General features: G+C 41.9%; 1 protein-coding gene across 1 annotated transcript in view; it reads right to left on the reverse strand.

Moving 5' to 3' along the window:
• LOC126176756 (serine/threonine-protein kinase 32A) overlaps positions 1-25,105 on the reverse strand; it is a 558,947-nt gene that overhangs the window by 139,528 nt on the left and 394,314 nt on the right. The window contains exon 5 of the mRNA XM_049923925.1: positions 16,568-16,605. Within this exon, the coding sequence (XP_049779882.1) occupies positions 16,568-16,605 (38 nt within the window). The remainder of the gene's footprint in view (positions 1-16,567; positions 16,606-25,105) is intronic.

A 25,105-nucleotide genomic window follows, 5' to 3' on the forward strand; every position in this document is an offset into this window, starting at 1 on the left:
CGTACAGTCTCATTGATGCATTCACCGTCTAAGTTTCACGTCAACATGCAATAACCACTCACAGACGGCAGGTGGCAGCACTAGCAGTGGAGGGTATATAAAGCGTGTCGGGGCGAAGCGAAAAGCAGTCGTTGTGAAAACGGAGCTATTTGTTCTGACGTCCAAAAGGCATGATCACTGACTTGCGAGCGGAGGTTGGAAGCCTCTCTGAGAAAGCTATTCTGTAAACTGTCCGCGTGTCGCCGTGACTAAAATGTACCGTGCATGGCAAAATGGCGCCATCTACAACCGGCAACGGCGCAACTGTGGTGCGTCAAGGCCCATAGACGGCAGGGGTGAACGTCGGCTGCAGAGATGTGCACGGGCGAATAGACATGAAACTGTTGAGCAACTGAAGGCCCAGATGAACGAAGGGGCTAGTAGCAGTGCTCCTCAATGACTGTTTAGCCGCGCTGACTGCAGTTCATTGGCTGGATTTTGCTCGCCAGGTAGCCTTTCAGATGAATCACGTTCAATGCTCCATCGACGTGAAAAGACTGAAAGCAAACACCCTGTAACAATCGTCGGAAAGGCCCAGGCCGGAGGAGGGAGAATATGGTCTGGGGAATGTTTACGCGGCATTCCCTGGGTGATCTTGCCATTCTGATAGGCACACGAGATCAACGTAAGCATACATCTATCGTTCGGAACCACCTCTGCCTTCATATGTAGTTTGTTTTTCCTCGCAAGATGACATCTCCCAGTAGGACAACGGAACGTTTCACACAGCTGGAAGTGTATCTGCATGGTTCAAAGAGCACCAGGCTGAGTTCACCATATTCCCCTGCCCACCAGACTCAGGATTTAAACCGAACCGAGAATCTGTGGGACCATATCGATCAGGCTGAACGCGCCATGGATCCTCAACCGAGAAATGTAGCTCAGCTGGCCATGGTACTGAAGTCGGCATGGCTCCACATGCCTGTCTGTACCTTCCAGAACCTCATCGACTTTCTCCCTGTACGTCTTGCAGCTGTGCGCGCTGCGAGAGGTGGTTTTCCAGGTTTTGACAGGTGGTCAAAAATGTGAGCGGGCAGTGTACATTCTACATCTATATGAATACTCTAAAAATCACACTTAAGTGCCTGGCGAGGGGTTCATCGAACTACCTTCAAAATAATTCTCTATTATTCCAGTCTCTAACAGCGCTCGGAAAAAAGAACACCTACATCTTTCCGTGCATGCTCTGATTTCCCTTATTTTATTATGATGATCGTTTCTCCCTATGGAGGTCGGCATCAACAAAATATTTTCGCAGTCGGAGGAGAAAGTTGGTGATTGAAATTTCGTGAGAAAATTCCGCCGCAGGGAAGAATGCCTTTGCTTTAATGATGTCCACCCCATATCAGTGACACTCTCTCCCCTATTTCGCGATGAAACAGAACGTACTGCTCTTCTTTGAAATTGTTAGATGTACTCCGTTAATACTATCTGGTAAGGACCCCGAAACGCGTAGCAGAACTCCAAAAAAGGACGGACAAACGTAGTGTAGGCAGTCTTTTAGTATACATGTTAACTTTCGAAGTGTTCTGCCAATAAAACACAGTCTCTGGTTTGACTTCCCCACAACATTTTCTGTGTTCTTTTCAGTTTAAGTTGTTCGTCATTGTGATCTCTAGGTATTTAGTTGAATTTGCGGCCTTTAGATTTGACTGATTTATGGCGTAACCGAAATTTAACGGATTCATTTAGCACTCATGTGGATGACCTTACAATTGGAATTATTAACGGTCAATTGCAAATTTTCGCGCCATTCAGATATCTTTTCTAAATCGTTATGCAATTTGTTTTGATCTTCTGATGACTCTACTCGACGATAACAGACAGCATCATCTGCAAACTACCTTAGATGGCAGCTCAGATTGTCTCCTAAATCGTTCATGTTAATAAGAAACAACGGAGGTTGGTTGGTTGATTGGTTGGTTTAAGAGATGGCGGGAGGGACCAAACTGCTAGGTCATCGGTCCCTCGTTCCGATTAAAATAATTCGATGACTTTCCAACCAACTGAGACCCCTCTGACAGGAAATCACGAATCCACTCACTTAACTGAGACGATATTCCGTAAGCACGCAATTTCACTACAAGCCGCTTGTGTGGTACAGTGTCAAAATTCTTCTGGAAATACAGAAATACGGAATCAGTCATTTTTATCATATCATTATTAACAATATATACACCTTAATATGACACATTGATGTTCGTTTCTGCCTGTCTGTCTGTAGTCTGCAGTATAGCTGAAATTTTACTACAGTTTGTTATCTGTAACTAATCAGGATTTATCAATAATATTACACGTAAAGAACTTTTTTCTTGCGGTCTGTTGGTGTTAGACTATATTACTGGAGTTATCTATGTTACAGTCTACTGCCAACACTGAACTGTTAATTAGCATTTAACTATTCTTTGCTGGCGAGTTTAATAGCTTTCGAAAGTGCGATGACGTGTTAAAAAAAGTGTGTGAAATCTTATGGGACTTAACTGCTAAGGTCATCAGTCCCTAATCTTACACACTACTTAACCTAAATTATCCTTAGGACAAACACACACACACCCATGCCCGAGGGAGGACTCGAGCCTCTGCCGGGATCATCCGCACAGTCCATGACTGCAGCGCCTTAGACCACTCGGCTAACCATGACGTGTTACTTGTGATATTTGTGAAACGGTGAAGCGGAAGGGGAGCGTGGATGTAATTTTATTTTACTTATTTTTTGTTGTCTCCATGCACGGAGACATAAATACATGGAAACAAGAGAGCAAAGAAGAAGCAAAGATTCTGAAATCAGAATGGTCAGTAGCTTAGGAGTACTTACTTAACCTATGTGACAGCAAGTATAAGCTCTGAAGGGAAGACGGCATTTCTGACAATGAATTGTAAGATAGTTTGTTCAAGATTTCCAAGTTTTCAGATAGTCTTTTACTTGAGGATTACGTGGGATTCACACGGAGTGGTACAATTAACTGTTGCAACAGCCACTTGTAGGAAGATACAAATCGTCGAGCGATAATGAAAGCAACAAGTGAGAGGTTCGCATTAGCACCAGTGTGTGGGCAGGTGTTGTGCGTGACAGACTCATGGGCTTATATACTGAACAACACAGATTAACGGCTGCTGTGTATCAAAAATTTCTGCGCGAAAAATTACCCACGTTGGATAAAGTTACCTCTGCAGAAAGACAGTGGATGTCCTCTAATCGAGACGTGCCTAAAGCCAATTTATTACGCCTCGTGTAATAGTGCATAACACAAACATTTATTGAGTGGTGGATTGGTCAACAATGTCCAATAGCACGACTCCCCACACTGCTGACCTTAGTGCTTAGATTTCAGGTTACGGAGACGTTTAAATCCGCCGGTGTATTCCACACCCTCACACACACTCAACGTGACGCATGCATATGATCAGATGCAATAGCAGCCAGGGATATTCGCATGAGCTCATGGCTCTTTGAGAAGGAGGGCAGACTACGTTGTGACCCCATGGAAAACCTTCAGCAGAGTCAGTGACACGTGGTTAACATAGAGCAACATTACCCAAATGCCAACGAGTATTTGTTTGTTGACACTTGTTTTTAGGTCAGATTTCTAGTTTTGCCTAGTACTACTGTGATATAATTCTATTCAACTCACCGCTCTTTTCATAAATCGGAAATCGACTGTGACTAATCCATCTATTATAAGCCGATGGCTTCAGATGAAAACTGGTTTCTTCATCATAACGTAAATTCTGCGTAATAAACATTCGATCTGATATAATATAAAAGACACTCTTGGTCACTAGCCCAAAATTGCTTCAAATTATCCATCCCTTAATTGGTTTCTAATTTATCGCTAGCTTTGCTAACATACAATGGAATTCAGAACGACCTGTTATCTCCAGGGATGATAGCTTCAATGAACTGATCGTGCAAAACACTGCTAATCTTGCTTTAGAAAAGCATTTGTTACATTTAAGTCGAAGCAGAGGATAAAAATATCTTCATTTTGAAAACTTATTTTACTTCAAAGGCGATGTCGCAATTACTGTTAATTAATTAAAACATCCGTATAGATATATCGGTAACCTTCGCAATGCTGTGCCTAGACAAAATCCAGTTTCAGTTCCGTAATTCTCTCATCAAACGGAAACGATTCATACACGTTATCATGATAGCATTCTGGTTGTATTTTGTTTTGCTTTTTTCCAGTAATTTCAGCTTTTGTATATTGTAGCCCTTCCACCAGCTTTCAACCCCGTTCAATTAAAATATTATCCTAAGCAACAATTTGTGAGGGGCTTCCAATGTCATGTGGGTAAATTGAATTATCTGAATAAGTACACATCAATATAACATAAAAATTTGATGCGTAAGATATTTTGTAATTCTGAAGTATGACTTGTCTGATGCCATGTAAATGATATCACCAGCCACTGGAAGAAAGCCTCATCTGAGGGGGACGCTTAGGGGCACTTGACAGCTACAGGTGTGCGTATGTTTCGTCCTGGTTGAAGACGGCACAATGAGCTGTGAAATATTTTAGTGCATATATCTCGTGTTATCTTTGATGTACAAAGAATTAATAACAAAACATTATTCGGAGTTTTTGTTCGTTGTTAGTGTTGGTAGAAAACACGTCAAGTAACATATCAGACCGTGAGTAATGGAGCTTCTGGTGATAATGTATCACTGTAACTAATAAATGGTAGAGGGGCAGCGCATATTCAAGAACAGATAACGATGTTATCTCAAGAACACTGATAAGACTTCTGGAGTATCAACTTACGTCCTAGCCTTGAATGTAACACAAACTAGTGCCCCAAAGACATTGACTGTATCACATATGCTGAGCTTTTATCCACTTAACATCTCGTGCATCAGGTTCATCGTAAAATGAACATGCTTTACTACAAAAAAGTGTTTAAGACCCGAAGATAACAGCTAAGACTGTTGTCTTGAATTTAAAAATATATATATATTTTATGCCATCCATGCTTATGAGTAGGTTTTAACAAATAAAACAAATTGCCCTCCAATACTCTCATAAGGAAAGAATTTAATCAATATTTGCGGGATTCGTCGCTTTAGGAGGCTACGTGGTAAGTGCTGGGTCCAGTTAAGGCCAGGCCCGACAAAAGCATGCTCTTTAAGAATCTTTTTCTCGGGATGTGTTACAGATATCAGTGTCAAATGTGGTCTAAATGTTTATTGATACTTCCTCTACAAATTGGAATTTTTTCGACCGGAAATGTCGAAGAGCAAAGGCGGAAGTGGCGTCGGAACGAAACAAAATTTCGATGTAGACCTCCACGGGCGGTATGTCACAGGTCACCCGGCTCGTCTGAAATCAAAATTAAGTTGACGTTAGTGAATAATATAAGATTATTTAGCAGTTGTGCCTCGCTTAAGTTATTTGGACCGTAGGAAACAAAATGGCGGCCATTTGAAAAAAAAATAGGGTTGTCTTCATCGACTTTACGACTTCTTCGCCAAGTAAAAATATTTATAGTTGATAAATGGGAACAAAAGTGGTATAACTCCTAGACAATTTAGCTACATATAAATGCAATATTATGCAATGTACTTTCAATCTCCTATTCCGGGTCCATAAATTAGTCCTTCCTCTTCCCCACAGAGGGCATTCTGCTCGATCTGGGCCATCCTGCGCTGCTCCAGAACCGCTCGTACGGCTTGTGACAAGTGGTTTTCGGCCCCTTAATCCGGTGGTCGTCTGAATGCTTGGCGAATTGCGTCGAATAGAGTCTCGGGGTGACGTCCATCGTTGTCATGGTCTTCAAAATTGCTGAATACCCTTCGTTGAAGCTGCTCACTGCCAGGAAAATCGCAATCTCTACAGTCTGCGCACCAGAATGCAAGTGCTTAACTTCCAAACACACGCATTCAAACTTTCATTTGAATTTTGTGCGTTTCCACCGAAGCACCGGTACAATAACTCGTCCTCCGAAAGAAAAAAAAGAAACTGGAGCGTGAAAAAGGCCGATTTCAGGCAGGTGCATTTTTTTGTTCAACCGCGAATAACAAACAATTCCGTTCCGTATTCGGAAAAACCGTTTCAGGGGTGGATTCTAACATCCTGTAAGGGTTCGAAAAATGCAACTTCAAAAAAATCGATTTTTTTTAACCAGAATATAGTAAACCTCCCCTTAATGTCATATTAAACAAACTATCCTATGATGATAGTTGTAAGATATTTTTTGAATAACCTTTCTACAATGACAATGATGAACGAAATTAACGAATAGCTATTACTCTCTAACTGGCCGACAATAGGGAGAACATATGGTTCAGGATTTAGAGGTCACTTTCAGAGCCGTAATCCAATCGTGCGCTGGTCTAAGCGATTGATACGACAAAGGTCGTACCTGTGGCAGTTATTAGCTCAGGGAGGCTGCCGTTATCGGGCTGGGAACTTAAGCTCGCCGTCAGACTGAGCAGACGTTACGGGCTTGGGCGCGGCTGCGGATTAAAGCGGATGGTCCAGTCAGGCTAGCAGTACGGGCTACACAGCCCAGGTCGGCAACAGGCAGCCGCCTCCTCCCCTTCCCCCCGGCCACCCCCACCAACCCTGCCGGGCTGCGCCGGCGCCGGGGGACGGCCGGCCGGCGTCGCGACGCCGTGGCGCCGGGGGCAGGCCGCGTCTCGCCGCGGACCCGCCTGCCTCTTATTTCCAGGTGCTGAGCGAGTCGATGCACCCGCCATTTCTCACAGTAGGAGTTCTGCAGCTCAGGTTGGGGTTGGGGGTTACCTGCTACTAGCGCTTTTGCGATTTCTCTAAACGCCACCACAAAACCAATGAAACTGTCTTCAGCATGTACCAGAATCTAAGTAAATCTCGAACGGAAATTTGAGGATAAATTTGCTACCAGCCACCTTGCTATAGAGAGGTGGATCACAAGCAATTCGTAAAAATGCTTTTGGCGTAATAACAAATGATTCAAATGGCTCTGCTATGGGACTTAACTTCTGAGGTCATCAGTCCCCTAGAACTTAGAACTACTTAAACCGAACTAACCTAAGGACATCACACACATCCATGCCCGAGGCAGAATTCGAACCTGCGACCGTAGCGGTCGCGCAGTTCCAGACTGTAGCGCCTAGAACCGCTCGTCCACCCCGGCCGGAGCGTAATAACACTAAACAAATGAAAATAGAAATTTACTAGCGAACCTGGTAACGCTTCGCAACTGCTATAATAACTAGGTAACATGCTGATCTCCTCCTATTCCCTCGTTCGATCCACTTTCTCCTCCACTTTCTTTCTCCTCCTTGCCCCACTCTCTGTTGACCTCCTGTTGCCGCCACTCTATGTCCATTTCTTCCCCCTTCCGGTCTGTCCATCTCCCATTCATCTCTCTGTCTGACCCTGAGTCTTGTTTATTGTTGTTGCAAATTCAAATTCCGCGAAAATATTCCAATCATAACGCGATGATTCATAAATGAATCTTTCCTGTTTTCTGTGGAAAACGAGTGCTAGGAAAGGAAGAAAACCCACATCTATCTACATACAATTTTCTTTACAAATATACATAATGAGAAACATTGTTATGTTGAAGAAACAATTTGTCTAATGATTTAAATGCCCTGCTATCGTAGCTTGCTATCGTAGCTGTAATTGACTGCGAGAAAGACAAAAAGAACAGCAGATTTTCGCAGCAGCGCACTACAGAGTACTTTCTTCTCCTCAGTTGGTCTTAACAGAAAAGATGTACATTGTCCTTTAATTTTTCCTAACAACGTTTCCTCTTTCTACATTCACTATGTTACATTTAAAAAAAAAAGTTCCGTTTCATACAGTAACGTGTAAAAATCAAGTAAATCGGTAGAGAACTACTATGGATTTTTGCTAACTTCATCTTTTAGCATGCCCCAGATTAAAAGAATTCATGTCTGTCGTATCTGAGGATCGTGAGGGCCATTCAGTAACACCCCGCCTGCCAATCCATTCATCAAAGTTTTAGTTTATAAACACTCCCATAATAACCGAATAATGGAGGGGCGCTCCTGCTTGCTGCCATAGCAACTTCTCAACCGGCTGCAGTTGTTCAAAAATAGCACTACTTTTCAGTTCTAACAACGCTTCTTGAAGCAGTCTATGTAATTTATAGAGTTATCGTTATAGAATAAGGCGCAATCAGCGTAGCGCTGAAAATACAAAGGCCATACACTCACGCCAGGAGAGTTTAACTCTGTCTCCATCGCCACATGGGGATTTGTAGAATCCCAGTAGACACTCACCTTCAAAGTCGCTTCGTCGTTCCATGAGAAACAGTAAGTTGCGTACAACTCGCATAGTTTTGTATCCGTGCCCGGATGAACTTCATTTATGCCTTGATATACAGTAGGACCATGTGGTCTTCATTAAAGCTTTTTCTGGGTCTTTCGTAGGGCTTGTTGTTGCTGTCCCGTACTCTCTGGAGGGTTTTGTTTGACGTTTAGCAGGGGACTGCACGAAACATTGCAAGAGGAGTTTAAGATTCTTTTCTGTAGTTACAGAGTTTGACCTACATGAACAAGGAACGTCCGCTACCGACCCAGTCCCTTTAAATTTTAAATTTGCGAATACGTTGTTGAGATTGAGGCAGGATGTTTGGGAAACGTTCTACAGAAAAATCACAAACGTACTGTCATGTTCCCACCAAGCTTGCAACACAAATACCTGCTGTTCTGTAGTTCACTTTCTCCTCATTGTTTCTCAGATAACAACACATAACACAACCTGTAACTGCTTCTGTCAGCTGATTTATGAGTACTGCACATTAGTCGAGTTCAGAAATGACTACCTTTACATTTTTACCCTTTTTGTGCAACCTATAATCTGTTCTTAAATTCTTTTTTAATTCCACATCGTGAGCTGACACTGCAACAAAGTGTGGACAGGTTTAGCAACTACCAGCACGAGGATTTCCAAGCCCATGTTGAAATGTTTGTAGAACACGTATTTACACTTTGAAAGAGATCAACCCAGCAACACTTGTTCAGCCCGAAAGCACTGCACCTACCATGAATTTTTTAAGGATTTAACTCTGGTGAAAGATACGACCGCTTTATTTTACTTCTAGAGTAATGTGTACGTCCTTAATGAATTGTGTCTGCGTTCATCCCTCTCCCGCAGCTTGCGAGTTTGTCCTCTTCAATTCTACTTGAGTAGTACACCCTGTAGCTTACCTCTTTCGACAAAACGCCTTTATCTGACTCCGGACAGGCCTGGGCAAATACATATCGATGGTAGGCAATGAAAACCTCGTAACTCCTTTTCGTTAATTTTGCAGGGGAAACAAAAACTGCTTCTTAAAAACTAATGTTAAGTGACACAGAAAGTTTCTACATGTGGAACTGTATAGTAATAGCCTAGTTATTGACAGATTAGATAAATCCATGCGCTTTCAAATGTCCCTTTGATTACGGAGTTACTGGTTACTGTAATTACGAGTTTTCACAGACAGATGGAGTAACGAGGTTTACATTGCCGACCATTGATATGAAATAAATATATCCTGTTCAGACAAGTATTTACAGAGTACAAGCCTTTTGTATCGGCTAAAAGTAAAATCAGGCCTAGTTTTCACTTTTCTGAACGTTGAGGCACACACAGAAATCCCTCAGATTCCTTCTTCTCTCATATAATATGAGAACATGACAGGTTTTTGCTTTTATCGTCTTCTTTCACTCTGTATCTTTTAGGCAAGTTCACTCACATGTATAGTAGTGTAAAATTATCCTGTAAAACTTTTGTCGTACTTATATTCATGCTGTCTCTGAAAGAATAAGTAAGAACATTTAAACACAAACACCCTGCTTTGCAAGTCGTTTCCCTTGTTGCTTCAGTATGGCTACAGTCTATATTTACATATTCATTTGAGAGTGAAATCGTGCACTTCTTACTTTTTTGACGTTGACTACTCTTCTTTTGTCTTCCACTTTTCACTACCTGCACTGTTTCAGAATATTCCCACTCTTCTAAGACGTTAATAACGATGTTCCACAAAGAATGTTCTGCAACAGCTACTAATCTTATGGAGAAACGGTGACTGAACTTGAAAGAGAATTACACGGAACAATACGATTGTTATCCAACAACTGCTTGGAAATGAATTGGTTCATCTTACGTCATGTGATTGCCCGAATATAAACACATACCTGAATGTAAAGGCTATGCAAATTAACTTGTAAATTGTATGTTCTCAGTTTCTACCGTGCAGTATAAAATAAGGATTAATTAAGTTCTGAGGAATCTTTGAACACCCAGATGTCGGGTTTCGTAAAAATTTGCTGTATTCAGGCGCCTTTTTTAACGGTAAATATTCAGTTTTGTCGTATTTTCTTTTAGGCCAAAGCTCATATGTTCATGTGAGGTGTAAAGTGGTTCAGTGATGACCCATTGGCAGCAGATTTCACCACACTTCCGTCCTACGGCCATGTGGACGTCTGGCACGGTGGGAAGGTCACCACGCTCCCTCTTACCCACATTTAAATCCTGTCTGCAAATGGTTAAAATGGCTCTGAGCACTATGGGACTCAACATCTGAGGTCATCAGTCCCATAGAACTTAGAACTACTTAAACCTAACTAACCTAAGGACAACAAACACATCCATGCCCGATGCAGGATTCGAACCTGCGACCGTAACAGGCGCGCAGTTCCGGACTGAAGCGCCTAGAACCGCTCGGCCACGGCGGCCGGCCTAAATCCCATCTGTTGACGCCTCTGCGGTGGAAGTCAGAATCACGAGGAAATTATCTGAAACACGGGATTGTCTTGTGGGTCGACGGGGAAAAGACTTAACACACCACTTCTCAGAGGGTGCCATAAGGGGCGTCAGTGAAATATCCCTTTCCTTGGGCGTTGATTTCTACACATTTTGTGGTCTACAACGACAATTCGCACCGTTCTGGGCAATAAGACGACATACTTGACAACCTTGGATGCTGGTGACACCCTCCGCGGACGATTCAACTCTTCTCTGTGTACTCCGTGAGGCAGCAACGTCACTGATGACACCCCTTTGGAGGGCTGTGCGACCGCAGTTATTCCTCTGATGTACGGACTGAAAACCTAGGGAATGTTCAGAAGCATTCGAAGAAATTTGAAAGCGATCCGAAGTAGTAAAATGTGCTTATACCTTTTGCAGGAGCCCTGTTTCGCGCCCTCCTGTGGCCTGATTGCTGAGCGGTGCGATACTGACACATGTGAATAAAATGCAGAGGGGCTCTAAGATCCCAAGTTAGAAAAGGCTCACGATGGCACCTGCCTGCCTTTGTTGAGCACTTTAAAGATATACCTGCACAGAGACATTACCGTACCGGAGTCCTGGGCACTCGCAGATACGGATCGCATTGACGCACCTACGACTCCACTTGCCTTCTAGCAGGCGCATAAACAGGCGCCTAGGTCCCTCCTTTGGGTTGCGCAGTGTTTTTATATTACAACTGTTACTTGTAACATACGCGGTGGCTGCAGTTGCGTTCTCGGTGCAACGACATTTTCTTGTAACTCATTTGGTTACCCCAAAACATCGACATTTGTTCCTTTTTTTCTGCTTTTATTATAATTAATGACAATAACTAGCTTTATTTTTAAAACCGTCTCTGTCTGTAGCCATATCAGGGCGATTTTGCAACAGATGAAGTACCTTAACACAGAGATGCATTTACTGTCATACTGCTGAACTCCTCATATGTTAAGCAATACGATGTCTGATATTATTCTGCGTTAAGGGCTTCCTCTGCTGCCAAATTGACCTGACGATGGTTGTATACCACTGCCAGAGCTGGGCACTGCAAAATTACAATCAGAACTATTTTACGGTTCCGACTTCTCTGAATCGACAATTTATGTTTTATTTCACATCAACATTAGTATTTCTGATCGAAATCAATATAATGTGATATTAGCTTCCATATGAAACGCGCTTACTATTGTGGATTAATATACAAAAAGTACAAACATTTTAGTGGTACCACAACATGAAGAATCCAAGTTCTATGTGAAAACGATTCCTCATTTTATGGAAGTGAATAAGAATAAATATTCTTTAACCTATCAGAGATTATTTTAAACATAACTCTAATAGTTGTCAAATAAATGAAACATAATAACATGGATTGAACCAATCAAATTGAGTGAATTAAAAACTGAATTCCCTTCTCCTCAAATATTTCCTAAACTGAACATTCAGTACTGTTGTGAAACACGGTTGGTATGAACGAATTATACACACATACGATAGCTTCGACCGAGTGTATGTACTGAAAATGGACAGAAACAGTCGGTTACAAACCGATTCAACAGATTTACTGACTGGAAAATGGCTCTGAGCACTATGGGACTTAACTTCTGAGGTCATCAGTCCCCTAGAACTTAGAACTACTTAAACCTAACTAACCTAAGGACATCACACACATCCATGCCCGAGGCAGGATTCGAACCTGCGACCGTAGTAGCAACGCGGTTCTGGACTGAAGCGCCTAGAACCGCTCGGCCACAGTTACTGATTGGAATTTATTTTTATAAGACGTGTGACATTATTGTAAGGTAGTGTAGTGTCTATGGGCAGTATTCGTATTCTCTAAGTGTCTAGAACTCGGCTCTTTCCATTGATGTAATTGGTTTCACAATGTAATACTCGAATTATGTATTCTCATTATATCTGAGTACGTCAAAAAGATAATGGATTCTGGTTTCTTGAGTACAGAAGTCTCAAGCTACAAATCTATAAATCTTTCAGCCGAATTCAGTTTCCTGATCCTCCTGCGCGAAAATAGCTTTTTGTAACACGCTACTCAACTAGTACCACAACTTTATATAGGTTTCATGTTAGCGTCCAACAGCAAACACAGTAAGAAAGAGAATTCCGATTAATTGTTCCTTACCTACAAGTTCTACACCTTCAACCCACATAACTGCATCCAACATCAATAAGAAATGAACTCAATAGAACATTCAGTAGCAAACGGAAATATTATCGGTAGAATCATAGTGAGGAATATAGTGAAAACATTGGTCAGTAAACCAAACGGACTCTGTGGCCGAGTGGTTCTAGGCGCTTCAGTACAGATTGGCGAAATCAATATGAAACAATAAAAAAGAAAAATATACGTTAAACAGTAGCTGGCATACCTGGATGCAAAACGTGACGGTGCTCAAATAGAGTATTCGTTTGGATGACATTTCTCAAACGATTTCAGAGTTCGATAGTCACGAATATCCAGAATGTGTCTGTCAGCTTGCTATAAGGAGAAGTGTAGCGAAAACATTGGTCAGAAAATGACTTTTTCCGTCAAATCTGAAAGCACTACAATGTTGTAAATCAGACAGGATAAATATCATGTAATGCTTTCTTTCTGTATAAATGTAGAGCAGTTAACTAAATTTCTATTAACGCCACCAATCAGTTTGCAGATTCTACTAGTCCATCAGCTCCTTTACTCTCTGTCCTTCTCCTCCGGACCCCTCTCTGTCAATCTCCTCATCTTCACTCTTCACTCTTCTTCATCTGCTTTTCCCTTCTATCTCTGTCCATCTTCTCCTCCCCACTCTATCTATCTACTCCAGCCCCTTTTTCCAGTCCTCCAGCGCCCTCTAGGTCCAACTCCTCTTGTCCCTTCCGTCTCCTTCTCATGCACTCTATCTCCTTCCACTACCTCCGCCCATCTCCACCACTTTCCTTTCTCTGTGCACTTCCTCCTCCTCTCCCACATCGTTGTCCATTTCACCCCTTCCCCTCCCTGTCTCTCCATTTCTTCTCCCACCCGTTCTTTTTCCACATTATTACTCCCACCCCAAAATGTGGCTACTGGCTCTTACCCACAGAATACTTCTTTCCAGATAGTAAGTAATGTGGGTACCAAATTGAGTTGATATCATCCAGGGGCTTATGAGGGTTTTCTTTATCTGCAGTTCTACCCACTTACACATATGTCACATCGGTTTCACACATATTTAACATATTTCGCACGTATCCGTGTACATATTTCACCTGCATGTCTAGCGAATTTGGCCCTCCACATTCGATTTCACGTAGCTCAACGTTCTCGTCGTAATAATTCTGTAGGTATATTCAGTGACATATGTGGATACTGTATGCGAAATGTGTTGCGTTTAGAATTAGTAGCATACAAGTAATAAATTTAAATGTCATTCACGATGCGGCAGTTTTCCAGGCATCTCAGTGTTTACGACGTAATGTCTCCTAAACTATGTGTCATACCATGATTTTAATTTTGCTGTTACAGTCAGCGGTATATGCGAAATTCTTCGCGAATAGAGTCTAGCATAGAAATTACACATCAAATCATCATGCCTGTCGTGGTCGTGCGGTAGCGTTCTTGCTTCCCACGCCAGGGTTCCCTGGTTCGATTCCCGGCGGGGTCAGGGATTTTCTCTGCTTCGTGATGACTTGGTGTTGTGTGATGTCCTTAGGTTAGTTAGATTTAAGTAGTTCTAAGTTCCAGGGGACTGATGACCTCAGATGTTAAGTCCATAGTGCTCAGAGCCATCATGCCTGATGCGGCAGTTTTTACTGCATGAGTAGCGAACATGTAGTAAGCAATAAAATTTTTTGCTTTCATCATTTTGTGGAGGTTGCCAACAAGAAAAGTTTTTAAAAGTTTGAAATTGTGTGGAATATTTGTTGCAAGTAACTAGTGCTCTCATTCTGAAATATTGATGAATGGAGTCTGGGAATTTGCGTGTAGTAGGGTACTAACCCTTTGACAGGTAGGTGGTTTTAGCGATTCTTTCCAGAAAGTAAGTAATATGTGTACGAACTTTGGTTGTAAGCTGTCCAGTGGTTTGGGAGTAGGTTTCGAACGTACATGCATAGATACATTTTTATAATATGTGTGGTTTAAAAGGCAAACACAACCTACAGTAGAGGTTGCAAAAGATGACCAGTACCAACATAAAATCATTATAACTTTGTTTTTCTTTTTCATCAGGGACAGACAATGAAAGCGTGAGTCTAGAGGCATGTTTTTAAAGGAACATGTGATTACGTTTGTTCTTAGGAAAATTATAGAATTTGTTCCTCTATTCATGAAACCGAGTAATTCGCCCTTCTCGGTGGACATACAAAGTAATCTGTATCAACAGGATCTCATACAAGAGGGGGGAGCACCGTACGAAATAACGCGAAATTTAAAGTCTGATTGCTTACTCATATGAAGATTTTTCCATTCTCTACTGGAATTTAAAGTAAAGTCGAATTTTGGGGATAAACGTTTGATGTGGGAGAACATACTAGTTGAGGCTATCAATTTACGAGAGTATCTTTTTTCTTTCACTTCCATCTTGTTTTTCATTCATACAGGAACGTTATTCTTCCATTTATCTTACTATTTAGCACATACCGCCGCAGTTTACGGTTTCGTGGAAGAGAAAAGGTTGTTGTCTGTGTACTAAAGCAAGGCATGCTTTTTCAACGACAGCGCTTACAGGTGAAACGACTTGTCTGGTAAGTGAACTTCACCACCGGAGGTGTGAAGCTAACGCTGACAAAGACGTCACACAGCAAAATGGTTGATCATACCCGTTCAATGGCGCTACGATATTATGTCGTAGCTATATTTCTGGGATGATCATATCACCTGGGCGTGGCTGCTTCATGAGAAAAAGTTTCCACTCGGGTCACGCAACGCCTGTCACGACCGCAATATATCATCCACGAAGCAAAGCGCCTCAAACAGCAGCACATTTCATAGAAACCACAGTGAGTGGACGAAAGAGAGAATGCCTTGTTTCGGAAGTATTTACAACGTATTTTCTTTTCTCTTGCTTTATTATAGCTTAAATTTAGTACAGTTTAACTTGCTTGTTTATCTTTCCGGTGGTTCAGTTCATACATCAACTGTAATTACGGCCTCTGTAAGTGATGAATTTTAATAACTGTGGGATGCTTCTTACCTCGTAAACATGTGGTCTCCTTCTGCTCCATTTCTAATCCCCATTTGCTGTGATTTAGTCCCATATGGTCACTTTCACCTCTACTTCCTTAAGATACTTTTTACATATCGGTAATCACGATTCCTTTATAAAAGAATTTTAATTTTATTTTCGTTATGCTATATTGCGCTACACGTCCCTACATAGTTTAACTACAAAATTGCAGCAAAAATGTCGCTAGTGACAATTAAAATGATTAAAAAGAAACGTGTACTGATAGTGGGTGATGGCAGATGCAGAACGAAATTAAAGATAGTTTTTCCATGAAACAGATGTTCATTTTTACCCCTATTTTTCCATAAATACGCAATGACTGATATAAGACTGGATAAATTCTTCCCTACTGGGTCACTGAAAACTACGCGTCGTAAATTTAGTCCTGGTGGCAGAGCCAAAATGATGAATTATTGCTCTTTACTGTGCTAGCCATTCTGACGTTTTAATCTAACACTACAACACTTATTTAACATGCAGCAGAAGATAATGGAACCAACTGAGTACATTACCGATACTTAACACTAACGTAATATGCGAACTACTTATGCGAAACAAATCAATTGTTGAAAATCTTTTTATTATGTCGCTTACCCTCCTCGTTGAGAAGTATGTTGTCTGGTTTCACGTCCCTGGAAAGAGATAAAGGAATGTAAGCTACATGTTTTGTTTTGGCTCAAACTGTCATTATAATTTCCTTATTTCTTACGATTTCAGTGAATAATGGAAGAAACAAAAATGTTACGTAGCCACTAAGGCAACGTAGAATCTTATAACACACACTAAACTAGGAAAGAAAACGAATCGTGTGAAGAGGGCCTGCTACCTATTTTCGCTCACGACATGAAAATAGCAGGCAAGACTGCATAATGCAGTATGAAGGACCAACTTTTACTGATTTCTTACACCGCATATCACTGTATATAGGAAGCTGTAATATATTAAGTTCTGCTATGTCAGAATTTCCAAACTGGTAACTATCTGAAATCTTTGCCAATTTTATACAGGAGTACAGAATGTATTACGTACCTTTAATAAAATTGTTCATTCGTCTACTCGTGTTTAAACAACGAGAACAGTTTCCACACGCGATGTGATGTGTGCTTCAGGACTTCAGCTGTTCGTAATTTGGTCCTAAGATTCATATACAGTGAGTCAGGAGTGAGGGTATATACTTTTAGGGCTGATAGTATTGGTGAATCGGAACAAAAGACTTGAAATGAACATATGCCCTTTTCTAGACCATATCCGACATACAGCTGTCAGAAATGTTGTTCTTCACCAACACTCACGAATACAACCAAAGTGACTCTAGGCTACGTAGTGATCTCCTTACTAACCATTTCAATGCGCACTTCACGAAGGAGGAACTTTTCGCTCGTGTTTTACATGCGTGTTCTCAAATAAAGAACTGTACGGTGAGCTCAGATCAGCGACACAGCAGCTGTTCGCAAAATGCAGTGCAATTGATGGCCGACTTTTACAACATCATTTGTGAGGAAACCTCTAAATGTAACCTTCAAGTAACATTCATTATGTAGTTGTGTACACGGAAGTAATAAAAGCAAGATACCTACTCCGTACAGGACCTGCAACATGCGGTCGTGCTTTATCCTGCTGAAATGTAGAGTTTCGCAGGGATCGAATGAAAGGTAGAGCCACGGGTCGTAACACATCTCAGGTGTAACGTCCACTGTTCAAAGTGCCGTTAATGCGAACAAGAGGTGACCGATAGGTGTAACCAATAGCATCCCATACCATCACGCCGGGTGATATGCCAGTATGGCGATGACAAATACACGCTTCCAATGTGCGTTCACCGCGATGTCGCCAAACACGGATGCGACCATCATGCTGTACACAGAACCTGAATTCATCCGAAAAAAATGACGTTTTGCCATTCGTGCACCCAGGTTCGTCGTTGAGTACACCATCGCAGGCGATCCTGTCTGTGATGCAGCGTCGAGGGTAATCGCAACAATGATCTCCGAGCTGATAGTCCATGCAGCTGCAAACGTCGTCGAACTGTTCGTGCAGATCGTTGTTGTCTTGCAAACGTCCCCATCTGTTGACTCAGGGATCGAGACGTGGCTGTACTATCCGTTAAAGCCATAGATCTCGACTGCTAGTGATACGAGGCCTTTGGGATCCAGCACGGCGTTCCGTATTAACCTCCTGAACCCACAGATTCCATATTCTGCTAACAGTCATTGGATCTAGACCAACGCTAACAGCAATGTCGCGATACGATAAACCGCAGTCGCGATAGGCTACTATCTGACCTTTATCAAAGTCGGAAACGTGATGGTACTCATCTCTCCTTACACGAGGCATCACAACAACGTTTCACCAGGCAACGCTGGTCAACTGCTGTTTGTGTATGAGAAATCGGTGGAAACTTTCCTCATGTCAGCACGTTGTAGGTGTCGCCACCGGCGCCAACCTTGTGTGAATGCTCTAAAAAGTTATTCATTTGCACATCACAGCATCTCCTTCCTGTCGGTTAAATTTCGTGCCTGTAGCACGTCATCTTCGTGGTGTAGCAATTTTAATGGCCAGTAGTGTAGTTGCAAGTTCTGATAACGACGATGGAAGCTGGTAGGGATCACGCACACTACTGTCCAGAGCAGACCACAAAGGCTCAATAATGTTGACATCTGGTGAGTTTAGTGGCCAGGGGAGATGCAACAATTCATCCTCGTGCTCACAAGACCAGCCTTGGACGATGCGAGCTGTATGAACAGGGTCCCTGGCGTCTTGGGACACAGCACCACTACTGGGAAACAAACACTGTGCTGTGGTCTGGATCTGATCAGCCAGAAGGGTCGTATAATCCTTGACAGTGAAGCGATCTTGCAGAGTAACCACCACGGGGCGCACGGAATACCACGAAACGGCTGCCAAATGATCACCGAAGCCCCGCCATTATTCATTCTTGTGACGTAAGTACGACCAGAAATTGAGAACAGTGTGAAACAAGACACATCCGGCGAAGTGACTTTCTCCCACTGATCAACAACCCAGGTTGTATGTATCCGGCTCCATGTTTTCCTGTTACGGGTATTTTCACCGCTGATGGGTGGTTGTGCAATTCCAGCTCGCCTGCAATTCCCGGCTCCCTTCGTTTTGTTTTGGTTTTCAAGAGTGCTATATGTAGTTCTGCAGTGACTTTTACAGCTGCCGTCCCCTTATTTTTTTGTAACAGTCCTCTATAACCGTTTGTCACGATCACTCAACACACACTGTTGTCGCGTTGTGACATAGCGGCTGATGTTCTTGTGGTGTCACCCCCAGACATCACACTTGCTAGGTGGTAGGTTTTAAATCGGCCGCGGTCCGCTAGTATACGACGGACCCGCGTGTCGCCACTGTCCGTGATTGCAGACCGAGCGCCGCCACACGGCAGGTCTAGAGACACGTCCTAGCACTCGTCCCAGTTGTACAGCCGACGTTGCTAGCCATGGTTCACTGAGAATTACGCTCTCATTTGCCGAGACGATAGTAGCATAGCCTTCAGCTACATTTGCTACGACCTAGCAAGGCGCCATTACCTGTATAGATATTGAGATTCTATTAATGTATCATCAAGAGCGATGTTCTACAAATGTGGATTAAAGTTAAGTATTCCAGAAGCTACGTACTTTTCTTTATAGCATTCATTACGTATCCTGTTTCAGACCTCACGCCAGCCTGCGTGAGTTTGAGCGCGTGCCTTTCGGCTTGCTCTCATTGTGTCTAGGCTGTCTTGTCTAGACACAACAGTTCTGCCGTTTTCCCTGTATGCGGTACGGTGCCTCTTAAAATACCAAACACCTCGGCTCACTTGGTTACGGAATCACGCACCACACTAGCACCAAAACACAGGCAACCAAAACTTTTTTTTGAAAAACTTTTTTACTTTTATAGCTGATCGTTATAGATTTTTATGAGCTGAATCCAAATCTAACCTTAGTTTGATTGTATCACCCATAGTTTTCGAGCAATATGCTTTTTATTGTACAGTATTTAAGTCCTATGCTATACGGTAAACGGGGAAATTAATGAAACGCTTTGCTACCACATAAGCATCGTCTGTATTTGCAGTAAGCTATCTAAAACAATGATATGTGTTGAAACTTCCTGGGAGATTAAAACTGTGTGCCGGACCGAGACTCGAACTCGGGACCTTTGCCTTTCGCGGGCAAGTTCTCTACCATCTTTTTTTGTTCTAATCTAATTTTGTTCGTTTTTGTTCGTGGCATCTACTCGGGGCAAACGTCACAAGACATCCGTTTAAGTTTGTCGTTGATCCATTAACTCAGTTTTTTTTATTACAGAGGGCAGCTAACCCTCTGACCGAACACGCTGAGCTACCGTGCCGGCTACCATCTGAGCTACCCGAGCACGACTCACGCACCGTCCTCACAGCTTTACTTCTGCCAGTACATCGTCTCCTACCTTCCAAACTTTACAGAAGCTCTCCTGCGAACCTTGCAGAACTAGCAACGCTGTGGCTAAGCTATGTCTCCGCAATATCCTTTCTTTCAGCACTGTTAGTTCTGCAAGGTTCGCAGGAGAGCTTCTGTAAAGCTTGGAAGGTAGGAGACGAGGTACTGTCAGAAGTAAAGCTGTGAGGACGGGGCGTGAGTCGTGCTTGGGTAGCTCAGATGGTAGAGCACTTGCCCGCGAAAGGCAAAGGTCCTGAATTTGAATTTCGGTACGGCTCAAAGTTTTAATCTGTCAGGAAGTTTCATATCAGCGCACACTGCGCTGCAGAGTGAAAAACTCATTCTGGAATGATATGTGTTAATAGAAGTTTCACTTGTCAGCTGGAATTGGTTTGTATTTTCTTTCTCTTTTTTCGTTGAAGCTTCTTGTGTACCTTTTTCTACACTGAATCGCTTGCTGAACTTTTCGGTGAAGTGACCAACAGGAGTCCCCCATCATGTTGGTGTTCCAACGGCCTTAGTAGCGTTCTTCCATCACTTTAATGTCCTGGTGAAAACGCTTTCCTTGCTCCTCACTAACATCTCCCATATTGTCCGGGAAGTAATCAAGGTGACAGTTAAAAAAGTGAACTTTAAGGCTCACTAAAGATCCTAAAGTTTTAAACTTCTTTAACATTGTCGCTATGTTAGTTACATATTCTGGGTCTTTTTCATGCCCTAAGAACTTTGTAACGACTTGCTTGAGTGATAGCCGTGCTTCTTTCTCATTTAAGGTTATTGTGGATTCAAAGTTAACATCAAACATCAGTTTTCTAATGCCAGGTCCGACAAAGACGCCTTCTTCTAGTTTAAGTTCTAAAAGGTATGGAACTTTTGGCAGAGGTACTTAAAATATGGTCCATCTTTAGGCAAAGCCACTACAAACTGTTTCATTAGGCCTAACTTTATATGTAGAGGTGGTAGGAGTACGTTTTTTGGATCTACAAAGTTTTTGCGTAGAATGTTCTTGTCACCAGGTTTTAAAGACTTCCTCACAGGCCAGTTCTTTCTGCACCAGTGTTGATTGCTAGCCCTACTGCCCCATTCACACAAGAAACATGGCACGCCGGCCGCGGTGGTCTAGCGGTTCTGGCGCTGCAGTCCGGAACCGCGGGACTGCTACGGTCGCATGCCTCGGGCATGGGTGTGTGTGATGTCCTTAGGTTAGTTAGGTTTAAGTAGTTCTAAGTTCTAGGGGACTTATGACCTAAGATGTTGAGTCCCATAGTGCTCAGAGCCATTTGAACCAAACATGGCAATTTGGTAAGGCCACCTTGCTGACCAAGGAGCATTCATGTTACTTTTACTCGTAGATCGCCAATTATCATCCAACCATGAGCAGAATAGCCTATTTTATTTAGCACCATTTCTAGGATTTCATAGCTTTTTCATATGTACAGAACGTCCAACAGGTATAGGCGCATACATGTTATCACTGTGTAATAAAACAGCCTTTAAAGTAGTTTTGGATGAATCACTAAAACAGCCTCCAGTCTTCCTTTTTGGATTCAATACCAAACTCATTCATCAGACTGGGAATGTCTGAGCAGTACACTAAATAACCTTCTCGTTGAAAAACTTGGAAAATTGCTGCTCTCTCTTTGTATACATGTATATGCTGGTTCCAACTGCCAACAAGTTCTTTTCTTTTAATCTGGAGCCAAGCAATTCAGTTTCTTCTTTTGTTAAGCCCAGATCCCTAGGCAAATCGTTAAGCTCGGTCTGAGTAAACAATTTGGGCTCTAGACTTTCTGTATCGTATTACAATGGAATTCATCATCATCTGGCTCATCTAAATCATATCGCTCGTCAGAAAATACTTCTGCTGGAATATAATTGAAATCTTTTGGTGGTTCAGGAACCGACAAATCCACACCATGCCCTACTGGTCAGATGGCGGACGGAAGGTTAGGGTAGCTTATTACCTTTTTGTTTTTCGAATTATGACCAGTAATATCAACACTGTAAAAGAAGCAATCGTCAGAATAATTTCTAGGCTCCCTCCACATCATAGGAACAGCAAATCGAAAGGCTTTTTTCTCCTTTTGGGACCATTTTCTCAGATCTTCAACACACACATAACATACCTTATGTGGCGCCCAAAATTTATCTTGATCACCAAGTTCAGATCCAAAGTGTGATAAACTTTTTTCACGAAGTCTGTAATGTTTGTTTGGTGTTTTTTAATCACCAATTCACCACAAATATAATAAAAACAATTAGCAGAATTTTTACAAAAGTGATTAGACATTGTACTGGGTACATGTACAGGAAATGGTAAAGTGAGGTTAGGTTGACAGTAAACAAAACACCATCTGTTAACACTAAAATGGAATCGACCTTTCTCTTTGCCACCAAATGTTTTTGAGCAGTGCTACCAACGTCATCCACATTCATTACATCTCCTTTTCAAATTATTTTAACTATATAAAAGCTGTTAAATTCTTTAAAAAATCGCTTAATTTAATACATTTAACTGTAAAATGTGAATAAATGGTGGGTAATATTTTTTTTAAAGTGTCTTATTTGTATTTCCCACCCTAAAAACATAAGAATAAGGTATTTTCAGCAAAAAAGGTTTTCCATCGCTGGCCTGTGTAATTTACCCACGCTCTAATTTACTTAGCTCCGACGTATTGTGCTCACAGCTTCACAAACCACTGTTCTCACCACGCCTGACACCTGCAACGTTTTGAGGACAAGTTCCGTTCGCAGTAAAATACAACAACTCAAGCTGTGGGCTTGGCTAGCATCTGCATTTGTGTTCGAGTATGCACCTGTCGTCGTGTTTTCAAATTTTTGCCCAACACCTGCAGTCTATACATCGAAGAAAACTTGTGAGGAAGGTGGCAAGCCCTATGAATAGATCGACATTTTTACATTCATACTCTGCAAACCACTGTGAAGCGCAGAGAAGAAGATTTTCGCTCTGTACCACATAATTATGTTTCTTCTCATTCTGCTCGAGAATTGGAAGAAGCGAGAATGATTGCTTAAATACATTTGTGCGTGCTGACCTATCGTAGCTTAGCGATCTGTAAGGTGCGATATGTAGAGTGCTGAATTATTTTCCTAGTTCCCTCCCTAATACTATTTCTTGAAAGCTGGTAAATAGGTATTCGGGGCGAACTTAAGGTCGATCTTCAAGCGTCTGCCGGTTCATGTTTTTCGGCATTTTCGTAATTATCTCCCATGACACAGACAAACATTTGTGCTGCCCTACTTTATACGCGTTCAGTACTCACTGTAAGCATTTTTTGACATACGTCCCTCATACTTAAAAATCTTCCAGGACGAACCATACAAGTGTCTTATAAATAATCTCCTTTGCACACTGAATAAATTTTCTCAATAACCCAGCAAAGAACCGATGTCTTTCGCCTGCTTTATCTGCAATGGAGTCTATGAGAGCGTTCCGTTTCATATCCCCACGAATTAATTGTATTTTCTCATTTTGAAAGAATTGAAGGGCGATCTGTTCAATTTTTAAAAATCATTCAACAGCCAAGATTGCATAAATAATTTTTATTTAAGAAAACTGGTTTCAGCAGACTATGCTGTCATCTTCAGATCTTTCTTCCTCCACAAATTCCTAAACCAGATATGTGTATGAGTTGATAAATGCCAATTGTGGAACGGCGGTATTGCATGATTAGTCACTGTTGTCAAAAGCTCCTTAAAACATATAACCTGTAAGACACTTCGCTGAAACACTCCTTCAGATACAGAACCATCGATCGGTGACCCTCCATGCACGATAACAATCTTTTGTTCTCCCAAGCAATAAATTCTCAATCCAGCTGCAAATTTAGTTTGATACCCCACATGAAAATACTTTCATTAATAAGTGTTGATATGGTTTTAAGTCAAATGCTTTTCTGAAGTCAGACAAACACGTGACCATTCATGCAGCCCTACTTTTTATGCGTCCAGTATAATGCATCAGGCTGCCTTGAGCGATGGCTTTCACAACGTACGTGAGAAAAGCGGGGTTTGGATTTCGCGTGGTCGAAATCTTTGTTGTTCACTATGTCTGGCATAGAGGTGACATACTGTTCGTGGTACATCACTACGTTTGAGCACAGAAATCGTTCTAATATTTCACAAGAGATGGATGTTAGTGAGACTGGACGGTAGTTTCGTGGATTACTTCTGCTATCCTACTAGTAGACAGTTGTGATCTGTGCTTTCATCTAACTACAGTGCAGTATTTTTGCTCGAGGGATCTACAAGAGTAACTAACTCAGACATAAATTCTATGTAAAATCTGATAGGGATTCCATTGGGTCCTGGAGCTTTATTTGATTTTATTGATCCCTTTTGTTTCTCAACGCAATGGCGTTAATTTCTTCATCACTCCTCTCAACAGTAGTGCGAGAATTATACTCGGCAGTGCCCTATGACCCTTCTTTGAAGAGAAACATTTGAAATCAGAAATCAGCAATTCTGTCTTTGTTTTAATACCCTAAATTTCAGTTCCTGTACCGTCCTTGAGTGTACGGACACTGACATACATACTACTGTTGGCGTCACCGTAATGCATTCTCTGGGTTTCGCGCGAGGTCATTCGATAAAATTCTGCTGTAGCAGTAATTGGAATCTTAATGCACACCATTTTAACCAAAATTCACGTATTGCGCAGTAATCGGTGTTTCTTTAGAAGTTC

Source organism: Schistocerca cancellata, chromosome 3 (genome assembly GCF_023864275.1).
Source record: "Schistocerca cancellata isolate TAMUIC-IGC-003103 chromosome 3, iqSchCanc2.1, whole genome shotgun sequence".
Lineage (NCBI taxonomy): Eukaryota > Metazoa > Arthropoda > Insecta > Orthoptera > Acrididae > Schistocerca > Schistocerca cancellata.